At 43.0% G+C, this 18,965-nt stretch overlaps 1 protein-coding gene across 1 annotated transcript in view; it reads left to right on the top strand.

The window, feature by feature from the left end:
* Window positions 1–2,408: 2,408 nt before the first annotated feature.
* The window catches only part of LRP11 (LDL receptor related protein 11), a 54,188-nt gene continuing 37,631 nt past the window's right edge, over window positions 2,409–18,965 (top strand). The window contains 6 exon segments of the mRNA XM_030316578.2: window positions 2,409–2,432; window positions 2,434–2,532; window positions 2,534–2,620; window positions 2,622–2,870; window positions 2,872–3,025; window positions 9,850–10,007. Of these exon segments, the coding sequence (XP_030172438.1) occupies window positions 2,409–2,432; window positions 2,434–2,532; window positions 2,534–2,620; window positions 2,622–2,870; window positions 2,872–3,025; window positions 9,850–10,007 (771 nt within the window).

Here is an 18,965-nt window from a genome sequence, read left to right as displayed (position 1 = left end):
TTGAGCTCTGGAGCCGTGAGATCATGACCTGAGCCTAAATCAGGAGCCCATCACTTAACCAACTGAGCCACCCAGATGCCTCTGCGCATTGTTTCTTTTTAAATTTTTTCTGGATTTTTCATCTATGTTTGGAGGTTAAACCCAACCCCTTTACTCTAATATGGCTGTAGCAGAAGTCAGAGCCTGTTTTGTTTTTTTAATGAAAAATATTTTATGACAACCTCATTACAAAAATTTCAACTGATACGAAGTCTTGTAAAGTAAAAAATGAGTATTTCCCTCCACTATTCCTATCTCACACCACAGAAATAACCAGTGTTAATGGTAAACACATTAAGTCATTTCTACTTTTCTCAAAAGGACCCTCTTGTGAAGTTATAAAGGGGGAAGCTTTGGTAGTGCTGGAAGGATTAGAGATGAATGCTCCTGAGAAATGCTGTCCCTGCCACCTGTCCCTCATTGTCTCCCCCATGGAACATGTGAGCTGGGTCTCATTCTATACGGACTTCCCTTTCGCTGCCCCAAAGGCAGGAGTGAGGGCCACATGTCCATCTCAAAATCTCTGTGAAAGCCATATGAATTCATGTACACGAAAGTATTGGCATACTTTGAAATCATTACAATCGTTAGTTAATATTATATCGCACTATCATACATGTTTGTTTCATAATAATTATTATTATTATAATGGAAGATTTGATGCTGCCTCCAGGGTCCATTCTTATCACAAGTAAAAGTTTCTCTTTATCATAAGCCTACTGGTGCTCTCTGAGGTCTAAGACAAAAGGAATGCTTATGTTGTCAAAGGTATCTTTAAGTGGCTTCAGTTGTGTGGGGTGACTATCTCATAGGTAGAAAAACCAGCCGCCCAGGCTATAGTCCAGACATAGCCTTTAGTGCTAAGAGGCCATTTTTTCAGCCTCAAAGTCACTCACATACACACCCTCATGAACTCTAAGAATTTCCCTTTTCATGGAATAGCAAGAAATACTGGGCTATGTTTTCTTTTTTCTTCTTTTGTATTTTTACCTTCTAGTTCTATCTCCTCTATTCTAGATATGAAAGCAATAGGTCCCTAAATATAAGCTCTAAAATTTAAAATGTATATGTATATATCAGAAATTGCATTTTCCTATCCAGTTATTTTCTCTTTCCCTCCTAAAAAATACGGACATTGAACAATGTACAAAGTACAATGTTCATGTATCCAGTCAAAAAAACTTCTGGATGTGCCAAAAAGCAAGAAAATGTGATCCACAATCAGGAGAAAAAAATGAATCAAGAGAAAGAGAGTCTGTCTGAGATAAATAAGTTGTAGAAGTTGCTGGCAGGCAGTTAAAGCTCTCAGATGTGGTCTCCAGTAGACTGGATTTTCGGTAAAGGGAAAGATTACCTGCGAAATTTCATTCAATAAAGATAAATAAATAAATAAATAAATAAATAAATAAATAAGTAAGTAAGTAAGTAAAACACAACTCCACTAGATCTCACATGATCTAAGCTGGAAGGCCTCTCTACACGCTGAATAGAGGTAACTCATCAGGTCCTCCTAATTGGCTGTGTTCAGATTTCCATAAGTTTCCCTTATGGAAAACATAAGGGAATGTGCTCGATTTTTATATATTTCAACAGCGTTGCCAGCCTTATGCTACCCAAGTGCATCTGGGGAACCTAATGTGTAAACAATCGGGGACGCGGAGGTGAAGGACTGAAGACTGGTGGTTCCCTGGTTCAAGTCCCTTTTCTTAAGCAGACCCCGAGGTCCTAATGATTTGAGCTTCCCCTCTGAGCTGACACTCGAGCAGGTCTCGCTCGTTAATGAAGCCGGGTGGGTCTCAGATGCAAAGCCTGCCCAGGCTTGGAGGGCTGTGGTCGGCCTAAGAACTCTTAGGGCGGCACCCCCGGAAAGCTACTCTACAGGTCTCTTTCCCGCGCCCTCCCAGTTTGGGAGGAGCCTGCGGTAGGGTGTGGTGGGAGGGGTCAACGCGAGCAAGGGGCGGGGCGGGACCTCGGCGCCGGGGGTGGGGGGCGGGGCTTGACGCGCCTCCGCCCCCGCCGCGGCCACTGTTCACAGCCCGGGTGCTGATCCGGTCCGAGGCCGCCTAGCCGCCTCAGAGTGCGCCCAGGGTCCCGGTCCCGAGGCGCGGGCCCTCCCGGAAGCCTCCAGAAAGGACAAGGAGCGGCGCCCCGGCCCGGCTGGCTATGCCTCTCGTGCTGCGGTTCCCGCCGACGACCGCGCGCTCCGCGGCCTCAGGGGCGCAGCCGGGCCCCGGGGAGGCCGCGCTGTGAGGCGCCAGGGCCTAGCGGCCGCCCGCGGTCGCGCCGGAGGGGCACGGGGCCCGCGCTCGCCCGCCTTCCTCGCGCTCTGCGGCCCCAGCCTCGGCTCGCGGCCTCAGCCGCCGGCCGCCATGGCCTTCGCCGCCGGGGAGAGCGGCGGGCTCGGGGCGCAGGCGGCCGCCGCGGCACCGGGCGCTGCGCGGGCTGCTGCTGCTCTGCCTGTGGCTGCCGAGCGGCGGCGCGGCCGGGCCGCCACTCCGCGCCGCTGTCCGAACTGCACGCGCAGCTGTCGGGAGTGGAGCAACTGCTGGAGGAGTTCCGGCGGCAGCTGCAGCAGGAGCGGGCCGCAGGAGGAGCTGGAGCTGGAGCTGCGCGCGGGCGGCGGTCCCCAGGAGGGCTGCCCGGGCCCGGGCGGCGGCGGCGGCTACAGCGCCATGCCGGACGCCATCATCCGCACCAAGGACTCCCTCGCGGCCGGCGCCAGCTTCCTGACCGCGCCGGCGGCCGTGCGGGACTGGCGGCAGTGCGTGGCGGCCTGCTGCTCGGAGCCGCGCTGCTCCGTGGCCGTGGTGGAGCTGCCCCGGCGGCCCGCGCCCCCCCGCCGCCGCGCTCGGCTGCTACCTCTTCAACTGCACCGCCCGCGGCCGCAGCGTTTGCAAGTTCGCGCTGCACCGCGGCTACAGCAGCTACAGCCTGAGCCGCGCCCTGCAGGGCGCGCAGGAAGACCCGGACGCCTCGCCTCCCAAGGGTGAGCACTCCGCGGGAGGTGGCTGGGTCAGACCTCTTGGGCTCGGGGAGGGAGGCTGACCTGAGAGGAGTCACAGAAATTCGATTTAAAGGAGAAAAGCTCGAAGGGGGGAAAAAAAAAAGTTTATTTTAGGCCCAGAGGTTTTTTTGTAAGTCATGGTTTGTGTCAAGAAATTACAAAAGCAAAATCTAATTAGATGCCAGCTTGCTCATAGCACACCCGTTTCTTAGCTCGGTTCTCACGACTCATGATTCCGTGTGTGGTGATTTTCATCAGACAAAAATGGGAAGGGGAAACTTGGTGTCAGGTATTTTTGAAGTGGACCCAACTGATTCCCATGAACTACAGATCCCTTTTGTAAAGAGGGAAAGGAAGGGATTTGATTTTAGTTGACAATAAGAAAGTTGAAGGCATGTCCCTTTTTGAAAAGAGCTAATAGGGGTGCCTGGGTGGCGCAGTCGGTTAAGCGTCCGACTTCAGCCAGGTCACGATCTCGCGGTCCGGGAGTTCGAGCCCCGCGTCGGGCTCTGGGCTGATGGCTCAGAGCCTGGAGCCTGTTTCCGATTCTGTGTCTCCCTCTCTCTCTGCCCCTCCCCCGTTCATGCTCTGTCTCTCTCTGTCCCAAAAATAAAAATAAACATTGGAAAAAAAAAAAAAGAAAAAAGAAAAAAAAATTAAAAAAAAAATAAAAGAGCTAATAATGATGCTTTTCATTCTATAGTTTTACTTCCTGCACATGTTCTGAATGAGAGTCAAGGCATATACAGAAGGCACAAGAAAAATTGTAGCCGTTGGAGATTAAGGCCGTTGAGGGAATAAAACCTTGATTGGGCCCACGTGTGGTTCACTGTGTGTTTGATTCCACTCTGTTGCTCTTTGATTTATAATAACATAAGAATGATATCATAGCAAGATTGGGCGGGGGGGGGGTAGCCTCAGCTGCTTTGGAAATCTGGAATCTCCCAAGACCTGAAGGTCCAAAGACAAGGGTCTGGGAAACCATATCCACAATGGCCCACCTCCCTACCCACCTGCACCTCAGAGAAAGCTCAGAACCCGTGTTGGGATAGCAGACGTCAAAGGTCACCCTGTGACTGCTCAGCCTTGAGGCAGACATTGGGAAGAACACCAAAGTGTTCTCCCTGAAGTGGAGGCAGGAAGCACTTTCACTTGGACCCCCACCACCATCACTGAGCCTGCCCCATGGTGTTATACATCCTTCCTCTTGACTCAAGCACAGACCAAAAAATCCCAGCAGCAAAGAAACAAAATCCCTTTCCCTTGTTCTCAATGCACATCTGGAAAAAAACCAACATTGCCACAGGAAGCTTTCTTATAAGCCGGGGGATAACAGAAGGAAAACAAGGAATATGCTTGTGGAAATTAAAAAAAAAAAAAGTTAGGTTTACTAAGTAGAAGTTTCTGAGTTTGGGAATTCAATTATATAGATGGTCAGGGGTGAATACAGGTGACTGCAGGGTTTGGTCCTCATTCTGGAAAACACTGACATGCTCACACTTCATATCCCCAGCGACATGGAAACTAGAAACGTGTGCGTAGCTCAGGCCCCAAGGCACCCTCATTCTCTGCAGCTAGGGCAAAGGTTACCTACCCACATGCCCTGTGTTTGCCCTGCCCAGATGCTTAACCGTTTGAAGTTCTTTATGCTTCCGAAACTTCTAAGTTTTTCCTTCTTGAATTGTCTCTTTTTTTCGGACTTTTAAAAAAAGTTTATTTTGAGAGAGAGCACGCGTGAGTGTGGGAGGGGCAGAGACAAAGGGAGAGAGAGAATCCCAAGCAGGCTCCATACTGTCAGCTCAGAGCCCAATGTGGGGTTTGATCTTACCACCTGTGAGATTATGACCTGGGCCGAAATCAAGAGTCAGCTGCTTAACCGACCGAACCGCCCAGGCATCCCTTTTTCTGACTTTTGTGAGCATACAGAGTTGGAAGCCAAAGGAGCATGAAAATGGTTTAGAAAAGCTCTTACAGAGAATTTGTTGGGAGGCCATGTGAGGTGAGTCAAAACGTCATGAAATGGTGAGGGGGTGGTTGGGATGGGATGGCACAAATTTATAGCAGAGTCCATCAGCTGTGTTTGTTGCTGATTGAGTTTGGTATTAGGCATTATTATAAGGTCCTTAGACACAGGAACTCATTCTCCTCACAACAGCCAAAGATCTGGGTTCTGTTATAATCTCTAGTGTACTGGAAGGCTTGGGGAGAGAAAGTAACTTGCCCAAAGTCTCGAAGCTTGTGAATGTGGAGCTGCGTCATGCAAGTGTCACGCAGGAAATATGTGGCAGAGACCATTAAAATAGTCATTCGAGGGGCGCCTGGGTGGCGCAGTCGGTTAAGCATCCGACTTCAGCCAGGTCACGATCTTGCTGTCCGTGAGTTCGAGCCCTGCGTCAGGCTCTGGGCTGATGGCTCGGAGCCTGGAGCCTGTTTCCGATTCTGTGTCTCCCTCTCTCTCTGCCCCTCCCCCGTTCATGCTCTGTCTCTCTCTGTCCCAAAAATAAATAAAAAACGTTGAAAAAAAAAAACTTTAAAAAAAAAATAGTCATTCGTTCTTCTGGAATAGTTTTTGTAGGAAAGTGATCCATGCGAAAGAAAAAGGAGCAAAAATATTTATTGTGGTATTGTTTATAATGGTGAAAAAAATTGATAACAAAGTAGATGTCTAATACGAGAGGTTAAAAATCAAAATGGATGGGGCACGTAGATGGCTCAGTCAGTTAAGCATCTGACTTCAGCTCAGGTCATGATCTCACTGTTTCCGAGTTTGAGCCCTGCATCGGGCTCTGTGCTGACAGCTCGGAGCCTGGAGCCTGCTTTGGATTCTGCGTCTCCCTCTCTTTCTCTGCCCCTCCCCCACTCGTGCTCTGTCTCTCTCTCTTTTCCTCTCTCTCTCTGTCTCTCAAAAATAAATAAACATTAAAAATATTTTTAAAAAATCAAAATGGCAACTGTGAAGTTTATATAGTAACATGGGCAATAATAGAATATATGAGTAAATGTTAATAAATAGAACCTATTAATAAGTTAGGTTAATTCAGGATGTAAATTTACATTTCCTGTAACTGGAATACACTTTGGGTACCCCCACAGTATACTTAGAAAGATCTGGGCAGACATCAGAACTGACAGATTTATCATTTGTATCATCTTAGGCAACTTAGCCTCTAAAATCATTTCTTGAGTCTGATGCAGCTGATAATACCTACCTCAGAGACTCATGAGAGTTGAGTGACATTACGGCTTACGAGCACTTAGCACTTACGCCACCCAATAAATGGCACCTCTTATTATCATCAGCTCGTATAGAGAAAGACTATAACAGTACACACTAAAAATGATGATAATCAGATTGGGGTTATGAATAATTCTTTCCTGAAGTGTTACAATTAAGAACACACAATGAAAAAAGAAACCACAAAAACCAACCAACCAACCTCATGGATTTTGACACATAGTATCTAAGCCCCTTCCCTTAGTCTGGCGTGACTTCTGTATCCTGACTTCAAGAGTCCTTTGTAATTCCTCAACCTCCGCTATATCATTTGTGCCCACACAGTACAGATCCAGATTCCAGAACCTCCTCCTTGTCCTTAAGGCTCTGTTTACAGCAGTGTGTTGTAAATCAGATTAGTTAACGGAACAGTAATATTATTCTTACCTGTATAAAATGCCACCTTGATAGGCTTCATCAAAATTGGTACGAGTCTTATTTCGCCTCTGTAGATCTTACCAAGTGTGTCCGGTTTTCGAAAGAAATCAATGCTTCCAGAGTACTTAGCATTGCTTTATTATATTTTGATGATGAAAAATGCAGATTTACCTTTGTCATGTTCTTTATCAGCAAGTCAAATATTTTTAAAAATTTTTTAATGTTTTTATGTATTTTTGAGAGAGAGACAGAGCACGAGTTGAGCAGTGGCAGAGGGAGAGAGGGAGACACAGAATCTGAAGCAGGCTCCAGGCTCTGAGCTGTCAGCACACAGCCTGACGCAGGGCTTGAACTTGTGAACCACGAGATCATGACCTGAGCTGAAGTCAGACGCTTAACCAACTGAGCCACCCAGGCGACCCATCAAGTCAAATATTTTTTTAAATGATAGCACACTCCTTTCCTCTTCTTATTGTCACTTGTTTATTTTTAAGGCCTGTTTCTGGGTAGATAAGCTCTGGCTTATTTTGAAATGCATTATGCAGTGTAACTTTCCTGGACTTGAACTGATGAAGAAATGTATCTCTTATTTCAGTTACAATAGCGATCAATGTAGAGGATATGAGGATTTCATTGTGCTTATAAATGGTATCTTAAAGCTTACCTAAAGAAAAGTGAACAACTAAAACAATGATTTTTTTTTTTCTTCCAGGAGGGGTAGAATTAATTAGTTTTGTAATATGTGGGGTATTTTAGAACTTACCTGATTTTTCCATCTTAAGTCTTTGTGGTTACATCTTTGAGGGCTTAAAAATATATTAAAGCATTCATTGTTTATATCCTATAGGTTTAGTTTGTTTACTTGTAAACAATACTTTAAAAATAAATTTTCATGCTAATTATAAGGTATTACTGCAAATTATAAGATGCTTTCCAGATTTATAAAGTGATAAACTACTGTGTGGAAAGCAATGGAAACTTCCAGAACCAAAAGAAATATCTGTGTAACACTGTGTAAAATGGCCTATTAGTAATGAAATTGTCACCTCTCTCCTTATCTGGGAGAAGCAGAATAAAGACATAAGACACTGGGTCTTTGCTCAGAGGTGGAAGAAGGCAGAACAAATTTCTTCTTAGGCAAAGGTTGATTGTGTGGCTTATTTAAACCTAAGTTACTAGTCCTCATTCTTTTAAATGACTATAAAAATGGGACTCTTCTCAATAGACAAATGTAACCATTGGCAATAGCAAATGTGCTTATGCCCTGTAAACATGCTCATAAAAAAAAGTTATCTCTTTTTGAGATGAACAGCAGCGTTCTTATTCAGAACAGCCACAGCTCTGAGAGCTGCCCTCTCCTTACAGAAATTCTGTTTCTGGGTAGTGGGAGGATCAGTAGAGTAGAAGATAGGACTGGACAAGCAGGTCTCTGAACATCTGAAAAGTCATGGTAACTTGTTGAAGGGTTTTTCTTAAGCATGGAAATGACCCAGTCAGATTAGAATTTCAGAAAAGTCATTTTAGCTGCAGTGTGTCAAGAGTGACTACCTGTTATTGCCTAGTGAGAAACCAATAGGATTGCTGCTAGCCCCAGACCTCAGGCCCTGCGACATCTGAATTGGCTCTTAGACATTTGCTTAGGAAGCAACTGGGCTTTGGAGGAAGAGAGCAGTGCCTCAGCAACATCATTCAGCAGAAGTTAAGGAGGAACAAATCCAGGCCAGCATTTGGACAGAGCTTTGGCACTGGAGTAGGGAGGAAGTAGCAGATACCAAAAAGGATATATTATAAGAACCTATAGACTTTTTACCAGTAGTGTTACTAAGTTTCTTTAAAATATATCAGGGTGAATGAGTGGCTCAGTTGGTTAAGTGTCCTACCTTTGATTTTGGCTCAGGTCATGATCTCACGGTCGTGGGATCCACCTACATTGGCTCTGCACTGGGTGCGGGGTCTGCTTAGGATTCTCTCTCCCTCTTCCCCTCTCCCCCACTCACACAGGCATGCTCTCTCTCTTTCTCTCTCTCTCAAAAAAAAAAAAAAAAAGAATATATATGTATATTTATATATGTACATTTGAGTAAGTTTACTAATAAGCTTAAATCAATAAAATATTCATAACTCTGCACTTAGAAATGTTTTCTGTATGCAGCTTCTCCAATCAGTCACAACTGAAGCAGCTACCAGTTATAGATTAGTAGTTAGTGAACGTAGCTAGCCTTAAATTATTTAGTACTATGCCAGATCAAAGGTAAGCATATTTGTTTTGCTATTATACAGAAACTCAGTGTGCCAGCTTCTGTTATAAAAACTAGTTGTTAGAAACCGAATGTTTTCTATTTTCCTAGATGAAAAATTGTTTTCCAGAGAATTGCTAAGTTAAGCTTTATTTTGTGTGAATCTAAGAACTTGCCTTAACTTTCCAAATTTGATATTAGCTTTAAAAAAATTTTTTTAATGTTTATTTTTGAGAGAGAGAGAGAACAAGCTGGGGAGGAGCAGAGAGAGAGGGAGACAGAATCTGAAGCAGACTTCAGGTTCTAAGCTGTCAGCAGAGAGCCTGACGCAGGGCTCAAACCCACAAACCATGAGATTATGACCTGAGCCAAATTCGGACACTTAACTGACTGAGCCACCCAGGCGCCCCAATTTATTTCCTATATATAGAATACTTTATACCTATTTTAAAAACTTGAGGATGAGGAAAAAAATCTATATCAGAGGTGGATGTTTTTCAGATATGTTTCAAAAGTACTTTTTTTAAAAAATTCATTTAATTGAACCTTGAACTTAAATTATTTATGATTTAAATGAAACTTTGACTCTAGGGAGTAAAACTGCTACTCCAGATTGGATGGCCTACTACTTTGTCTTGTACCCACAATTTTGTCCTAACTACTGCTAATAGCTGATTCTCCACACCTTCTCTTCGGCATGTGTTAGAGCTAAATTCCATATTCTTAATAAATTGCTATTGTTTATTATATAAAGAGAATACACGAAAATCAATAAGAAAATAGCTTTCAGTTGCTATACATTCTCATACTAGTTGCTTGCTAGACTACATCTATTCTAGCAAACAAGATACTGCTTTAAATAAATTGTAAAAAAAATAGGCAGTCATCTCCTGTGAATTATTTATTTTCTTTCACAGAAAAGGATGAGCCTCCACTCAGCAAGGCTGGACAGGATGTGGTTTTGCACCTGCCTACAGATGGAGTGGTTTTGGATGGCCGTGAGAGCACAGACGACCATGCCATAGTCCAGTATGAGTGGACAATGTTGCTGGGTGACCCATCAGTGGACATGAAGGTAATTCATGATGTCATTGTAATGACACCAAATATTTCCATGAGGTGATCTCTCATAATGTTCTTCCACTCCCGTTTCCAAATTATGAGTAAGCTAGCAGAAGAGCTATAAGATGGAGAAAGCATAAAAGTGGTTGTTGAGGGGCACCTGGGTAACTCAGTCGGTTGAGCGTCTGACTTCGGCTCAGGTCACGATCTCACAGTTTGTGGGTTCGAGCCTCATGTCAGGCTCTGTGCTGACAGCTCAGAGCCTGGAGCCTGTTTTGGATTGAGTGTCTCCCTCTCTCTCTGCTCTTCCCAGGCTTATGCTCTGTCTCTCTCTCTCTCAAAAATAAATAAAAACGTTTTTAAAAAATTTTTTTAAAAAGTGATTGTTGAAAAAGTTGGTTTATTAATATGAACTTACCTTCTACTGAGTAAACAGTGATCCTGATAATTTGTTTTGAAACTTATTCTCATTCTTTTTCCTCTTTTCTTCTTTTCTTTCTTTCTTTCTTTCTTTCTTTCTTTCTTTCTTTCTTTCTTCCTTTTTGAGAGTGAGAGGTGGGGCATGAGCAGAGGAGAGGGGCAGAGAGAGAGAGAGAGAGAGAGAGAGAGAGAGAGAGAATCTTAAGCAGGCCCCATGCTTAGTGTGGAGCCTGACACAGTGCTCGATCCCATGACCCTGGGATTACGACCTGAGCTGAAATCAAGAGTCAGATGCTCAACTGAATGAGCCACCCCGGCTCCCCGAAGCTTTCTCTTTTTTTGCTAATTTTTGGCAAAACATTTGAAGGGAAAAGACTCATGCTTTGTTTTAATGACTCAGGTTACTTTTTCCTTTTTTTATTTTTTATTTCTTTACATTTTCAACATTTTTTTTTTACATTTTTTATTTCTTCTTTCCTTAGTTCAAAGTTCAGGCAGAAAACTTGAAAAATATAAAACAATATAAAGAGGAAAATAACAATAGAATACATGAATTCTTCACATGATCCAGAAAGCAGCTATCTCACCTAGCAACGAGGCCTGCTTGAGATAACTGAGTTTGTAAGTGAGGTGAAGAGTGACCTCAGACATTCGGGTTTGGGCACACGCAGCACTGGTTTTCCCCCAGACTTATTGGGCTGAGCAGGAATTTCTACAGATGGGAGTGAGTCACTGGCTCAGTGACGGTCTAAACACAAGAGTCTTTCTGTTGTGTTGTGTTTTGTTTTGTTTTGCCTTGTTTGAGCTGTGGATAACATTAGTCTAAGAAGAACAACATAATGACTGGATATTGTGAAATGATCACAACAGTAATTCTAGTTAACATCTCATGGTTACACATTTGTTTTTTGTGATCAGGTCACGATCTCACAGTTCGTGGGTTTGAGCCCCATATCAGGCTCTGTGCTAACAGCTCAGAGCCTGGAGCCTGCTTTGGATTCTGTGTCTCCCTCTCTATGCCCCTCCCCCACTCGTGTTCTGTCTCTGTGTCTCTCAAAAATAAGTAAACATTAAAAAAAAATTTACTCTCAGCGACTTTCCTTTTTTTAAAAGAATTTTTTTAAGTTTATTTATTTATTTTGATAGAGTCAGAGACACAGTGAATGGCAGAGGGGTAGAGAGAGAGGGAGGGAGAGAATCCCAAGCAGGCTCTGCACTGTAGCACAGAGCCTGAGGTGAGGCTTCAACTCATGAAACTGTGAGATCATAACTCGAGTCGAAATCAAGAGTTGGATGCTTAACTGACTGAGCCACCCAGGCGCCCCTACTCTCAGCGACTTTCAAATATACAGTACCATATTATTAACTATAGCCACCATGTTGTAATTACCTCCTATGACTTATTCATTTCATCACTTTACTCATTTTGCCCAACCTTCACACCTTGCCTCTTGCAACTACCCATCTATTCTCTGTATATATAAACTCAGTTTTTTCTTTTAATTTTTCTTTAAGTTTATTCATTTATTTTGAGTGGGAGAGAGCAAGAGCACAAGTAGGGGAGGGGCAGAGAGAATGAGAAACAGAATCCCGGGCAGGTTCTGTGCTGTCAGTGCACAGCCCCATGCGGGGCTCGAACTCAGGAACTGCAAGATCATGACCTGAGCCAAGATCAAGAGTAGGATGTTTAACTGACTGCACCACCAAGGTGCCCCAAACTCATTTTTTTTATGTTTATTTTATTTCTTTATATATACATATTTTTTTTTGAGAGAGAGAGAATGCGACGGAGAGGCAGAGAGAGAGGGAGACAGAGGATCTGAAGCAGGCTCAGCTCTGACAGCAGTGAGCTGGGTGTGGGGCTCGAACTCACTAACCACAGGATCGTGCATGACCTGATCCGAATTTGGATGCTGAACCGACTAAGCTACCCAGGTGTCCTGGAGTTCAGTTTTTTGTTTAGATTCTACGTATAAGTGAGGTCATAAGGTATTTGTCTTTCTCTGACTTATTTCACTCAGAATAATAACTTCCAGGTCTATCCATGTTGTCACAAATGGCAAAATTCTTTTTTATGGCAGAATATTTGTATACCACTGTTTTTTTATCCATTCATCCGTCAGTGGACGTTTAGGTTATTTCTTTATCTTGGCTATTGTAAATAATGCTGCAGTGAACATGGGGGGCGCATATGTCTTTTCAAGTTAGTGTTCTTGCTTCCTTCAAATTAATACCCAGAAATGGAATTGCTGGGTCCATAAAAGGCATCCTGAGTTGTGAGACTAGTTGCTTTTTATTAACTCTTTCAAGACCCTTCCTAGATAGCAATATTTCCTGGCTTAGTCAAATAAACTTTGTCCAAACCACTTTAGTTTAGAGGAGGCAACAAAAAATCAATACTGGTTTGCTGGAGCTGCCGTAACAAAATACCACAGCCTGGGTGGCTTAACCAACAGAAATTTCGCCCAGTCCTGGAGGCTAGAAGTCCGAGATCAAAGTGTCAGCAGGGCTGGCTTCTTCGAAGGCCTCTCTCCTTGACCTGCAGGTAGCTGTCAACTGCTTCCTCTCTCTTCCAGGGTCTTCCCTCTGTGGGGAAGCACTGATTTTATTCTGTTGGAACAAAACCAAAACGATAATCAGCTAGTCCTTCAAGACTGATTTAAGTCCATTATTTAGTCAACAACTATATAGTCTTAGACTTGCCCGGACCCTTGGTCAGCATCTTACCCAGCTTCCCACCCATAGAGGAGCCCCCTCCATCACATCCCTTCCAGTGGTCATCCACTGTCTGCCTGATTTTCCCGAGCTGAAAGCTTACTAGTTCACATCATGTCCTGTGACATCTTCCATCAGCTCTAGTTTATTAGGGAAGTGGGATGTGCCTCTTCTTACATCTGTGCCCTGGTGCTGGATCTTCTCTTTGGAAAAGCACTGAACGCATCTTCTTTTTATTCTGTGTATCAGCCACTTACAATTTTGAAAAAAATGAACATCGACCACTTGGAATGCTCTTCTCAGAATTCAACACTCTCAGTCTTTCAGATTGTTCCTCATAAGTTGATTTTCAGATTTCACATTTACCATTCAGCATCTTCTGGATTTTCTCAAGACTGTCCCATGCCCTTCTTCAAATCTGACACCCCTATGAATTCCATATGTAAACTGTGGTTCTTCCTGACACAGACTATCACCTCCTGTGATTCAGGCATTGTCTCTACTTGTATTGATGAAGCTTAATTTATATAAGCTGTTTTTAGTGGCTGCTTCACACAATAGATTCATGTTGAGTTTTCCATTAGCAGGATTACCTAAAACCTGCTTCATCTTTCCGCATGAACTGCTGTCCTGAAAACCTCCCCATCCCGTGTTTGTGTAATTGATTTACTGAACCTGAGTACAGGACCTTATGTTTATCCTTTTACATCCGAGTCTTTTGGTTTTCATCTACAACAGAAATAATTTTGAACTTTAAGTGTCATCCAGCATATTTATTATCCTCCAATGCATTGTGTCAGCTGCAAAATTAATATCTTTATTGCTTTGATCAGAAAAGGTACATGGACAAGCCATTGATTATACCACTAGAGAGCTCCCTTGAGATGGACACTGACTGTTAAATTGGCACTTCTGGGACATATCTGTTCCAGCAGCTATAATCTTCCTCCATTATCATCTAGCTTTGTGTATTTGCTATTAAAAGCTTTATTCTGTAGCAATGATTGCATAGATGAGTGCTGAATAAAAATACTGCTGATGATTCAGTATTAATTTACTGAAGATATTTATGAAGAAGTAACAAAATTAGGCATTCCCTTATGGGCTTTTAGGGCTGACTGCTCTGCCATCAAGAGGAAAATGTGGGACCAATTCCCTAGCCAAGTGTATAATGTATTGGCAGATGGATCTAAAGTTATAAAACCATAACCCAAGTGACAAAGTTTACAAGAAAAGAGCTATTTGCTACCAACTGACTATCTTATAATGGTGTACATTGATGAATGCTCTCAAAGTAAATTCTTACCCTACTATGACTTCATCATAATAAAGGTGCCATTAATTGAGCCCCCCACTCAGTGCCAGGCAGTGTAGACCTATCTGTAATCCTCACAATAACCTCACAAGAAGGCACATCCCCACCTTGTGGGTTAAAATTGTAATAAAATATGGTGAAAGACTGAAATGGCAAGAGATGACTTAGGGCCTTTCAGTGGAGTGATGGGGGGCTGCGGAGCAGATCCTTCAGGGTCGCCATTGGTACATTGTAGAAAACAGAGGGTGGGGCTCTCAGGTCATGACCTCACAGTTTGTGAGATCGACCCCGCTGACTGCAGACCCTCCCCTGGGATATTCTCTCTCTCTCTCTCTCTCAGCTCTCTCTCTCTCTCTCCTCTCCTCCCCCCCTCCCTCCCTCCCTCCCTCCCAACCTCTCAAACAATCTCTCGCTCTCTCCCCCCCCTCCCTCCCTCCCTCCCAACTCTCAAAACATCTCTCTCTCTCCCCCCCCCCTCCCTCCCTCCCAACCTCTCAAACATTAAAGAAAGAAAAGAGGTGGGAATGGCAAATTAACTCGTGTCCCTTGAAATGCAAAATAATTTTTTCATATAGTAGAGATAAAATTGATCTCTGCCCTGTGGAAAAGTGGATTTCAAGCATGACATTTTAACACCCGAAGGTATTAATCTGTTAATACATTCATTTTGGTGACTAATAGTTACTAACAGCAAACTTGTTTCAGCTTTGCATCTCCTGGCAACTTCACTTAAGCATTCATGACTCCTTGTATCTTCCTATTCTTCAGATTCGCCTTTGAATCTGTGGGATGCTTTATTGGTTTTCTCTTTAATTAGAGAGAGCTAAATAAAATCTTTGATGCAGGTTCATATTAGATTTGTGTGAGATCTTAACACATATTCATACCCGAGAATAAGATACACAGGTATTTTCAAGCCATTGTGGAATTATACTTCGCTTACAATGCACCCAAGTGAGAGGTTTTTAAAAGTCTCTGATTTCAGAGTGATTCATTTCCTTCCAAAATTAAATATGTACATAAGAACAACAACAGTGAAGATTTGTGTGAGAGTCATAGTTTAAACATTTGAGAATTTTCCTTTAACAGTAATTAACATCCTTCAGGGGCCATCCCACGGATCCCTTTCACTTGGGCAGCCTGATTTTACACCCCACAATTTCTTTTCTTAAGTTTATTTTATCTATTAGTCTCTACACAGGTGTGGGGCCCAAACTCACGACCCTGAGATCAAGAGTCAGTGCTCTTCTGGGGCGCCTGGGTGGCGCAGTCGGTTAAGCGTCCGACTTCAGCCAGGTCATGATCTCGCGGTCCCTGAGTTCGAGCCCCGCGTCAGGCTCTGGGCTGATGGCTCGGAGCCTGGAGCCTGTTTCCGATTCTGTGTCTCCCTCTCCCTCGGCCCCTCCCCCGTTCATGCTCTGTCTCTCTCTGTCCCAAAAAAAATAAACGTTGAAAAAAAAAAATTAAAAAAAAAAAAAAGAGTCAGTGCTCTTCCGACTGAGCCAGCCAGGCACCCCTACACCCCAAAACTTCTGACAGAAAAATTGGGACTCTCAAGTCAAATTCTTTTTTCTGAGAATGGGATCCAGCTGACTGGAATGTTAATGCAATCCTCCTTCAAGCTGCAAAATGGGGCTCACTTGTAAGGTTGTTGAGAATGGGGGCAGAGCAATTATAGGCTAGCATAGTAAAACAATTAAGTTAAAACCCAATGTGGGATACACTTGTTCTTATGCCCCTTGACCATTCTCACCCCTCTAGGGCCCTCACTGGCTAGGCTTTCCACTGGGTGCCTCTTCTGGACTCCTCCTCTCTCCTTCCGTCTTCCCTGTTCTCCATCTGCACAGGCTCCTTAACTCCTTCTCTCATTAGAGAGAAGCTTGAGTAAAGGCCTGGGGGGGGGGGGTAGAAGTGTCAGCCCTCCCTTTGTCTTGAAATGCCTTAACACTAGGTTGTAGGACTATCTTTTCACGTCCAAAAGACTCATTCAGGTATTCACAAAACAACAAAAACCAAATAGGTCCTTATTGTAAGAGAGGAATTATTTCTGCCAACTTAATAATAAAAAAACTTAGTCTAAGTATTTTTAGTACTTAGCGTGTGTATTCAGTGCTATACTAAGCAGTTTACTTTGACTAAACATATGGGAAAGCTTATGTTCCTGGCTTGGTTTCTTCATTTATGAAAAAAGAATAGGAAAGATGATTGGTCAGAACGAAGAGTCTACCCGCTGGACTTTAAAGTTACATGTTTTGGGGCGCCTGGGTGGCTCAGTCGGTTGAGTGTCCGACTTCGGCTCAGGTCATGATCTCACGGTCCATGGGTTCAAGCCCCGCGTCGGGCTTTGTGCTGACAGCTCAGAGCATGGAGCCTGTTTCAGATTCTGTGTCTCCCTCTCTCTCTGACCCTCCACCATTCATGCTGTCTCTCTGTCTCAAAAATAAATAAACGTTAAAAAAAATTAATAAAATAAAATAAAGTTACATGTTTTCTGCCCTTGAACAGGATATTCTATATCTGCTTAACTGAATATTAATCTATAATACAAAATGCAAATACAAAAGGACGCATTTTCTTAAATGCAAAAGGACACATTTTTTTAGGCAGCCCATTAGATGACACTGAGTTCACGATTATTCAATGTAATACATTTTTTTTCAACATAAGACATTTAAATCTGAAGTCAAAAGTAAAATATGACATTTAGGAACAGGATACAGAGTACAAGGATGTTCAAATGATTTTAGAATAACTAAATGATCTTAGAATATCACATGTAACGGAAGTTTACTAAAGAATGGATATGGTTTGGGGACTTCTGGGTGGCTCAGTCAGTTGAGCATCCAACTCTTGATTTCTGCTCAAGTCATGATCTCACAGTTTGTGGGATTGAGCCCCATGTCAGGCTCTGTGCTGACAGCACAGTGCCTGCTTGGGGTCCTCTCTCTCCCTCTCTTTGTGTCCCTCCCCTGCTTGCACACATACTCTCTCAAAATAAATGAATAAACTTAAAAAAAAAAAAAAAGAATGGATATCGCTTACATCAATAACTTCATTATGAAATTAAAACCATTTGCACACTGGCTTGCCTGATGCACATAATTAATTTTTGAAAATAGATTATCATCTAAATTGGGACCTATTGAGGGGAGGGGGAAAGGAGGTGGTATTCTCAAATCTTTATTTTTATTTATTTATTTATTTATTTATTTATTTATTTATTTATTTATTTTTGAGAGAGCAGAAGTGGGGGAGGAGTAAAGAGAGGGGAACAGAGGATCTGAAGCGGGCTCTGTGCTGACAGCAGCAGGCCTGACATGGGGCTTGAACTCACGAACCATGATATCATGACCTGAGCTGAAGCCAGATGCTCAAGGGAGGTGGTATTCCTAATTACACCAGGACCACAGAGGAAACTTGGAACATGGGTCCTTCTTGATAAAATCCAAGTTTCTTGAGACGGGATGGTCTATATGGGATCTCCCAATTAGACTCATTTTTAAACCACCCCCAACAGATAAAAATGGTATTTTATAACTCAACCTTAGAGTAAAGGTTTCCAAGAAAATGAATATAAATAGAAACAAGACTTGACTTTTTGGTCATAGGGCAAGAGAGCACAAAATAATTGTTGAATTTCAAATTGCATTCTGTCTCCTTGTATAGGAGCCGTTTTGTCACTTACTCCTCCTCAGTCAGATTTCCTGAGATATGATTTGGGTCAGTACTGAAAATGCTCACGAAAGGAATGAATCATTACGTGTTAAGGAGATGACTTAAAAGCCTATTGAAAGATTTTATAAAAATTTAGCAAGGATTTTCAAGACAGCCTGCAGTTGTCAAACCAATACCCAAGTTTCCAGAGGACCTACTGTGGTCTTAGAGATTAAACACTAACAGAAGTCCATCGTCTTCTGTTTTCTACACGTCTTCCTTGATGTGTAGAAAGATATACATAAAATCTGTAATATCACAACAGAATTTATAACACTGAGGAGGGATTTCTTAGAAGTATTTTCAGTGAGGGAAGGAACAATGAGCTGAAGAGGGGTTTTACTGCCCACAGATGCTTCCAGAAGGCCCTGTCTCCCTTCTCATTCCTTGCTCCCTCCCTCCTTCCTTTATTCCTTGATATTTTTTCCCTTTCTCTCTTAAAGCTTAGAACTGTGACAATACTTACTAGGATTCTAATAATACTTGCTAATTAATTGCTTCTGTCTCTCTCTCTCTTGTTAAGTAATTGACTGCTCAGCTAATCTTTCCAAAAGTGCTCTTACAGCCCCCAGATCTGTATCACCCTTCTTAGTGTGACCAGCAGAACATTGCTCAGCACTCTGGTCTCATACAGATACTGCAAAGAGCTGTTATGTGTCGTCTGACAATTTCTTTGCCCCCCATCAAAGGAGATCCTAGGCACACATAACTATTATTATTTCTTGGCTATTGGAGAATTTCTAGTCTTCAGAAAAACAAAATGTAAATCACTTCAATAAAAGTTATCCCAGACATTCTAGGCCTCTG

This window comes from Lynx canadensis, chromosome B2, assembly GCF_007474595.2.
Source record: "Lynx canadensis isolate LIC74 chromosome B2, mLynCan4.pri.v2, whole genome shotgun sequence".
Classification (NCBI taxonomy): Eukaryota; Metazoa; Chordata; class Mammalia; order Carnivora; family Felidae; genus Lynx; species Lynx canadensis.
Note: the sequence above shows the minus strand (reverse complement) of the source record. Positions and strands in the feature narration are given on the sequence as shown.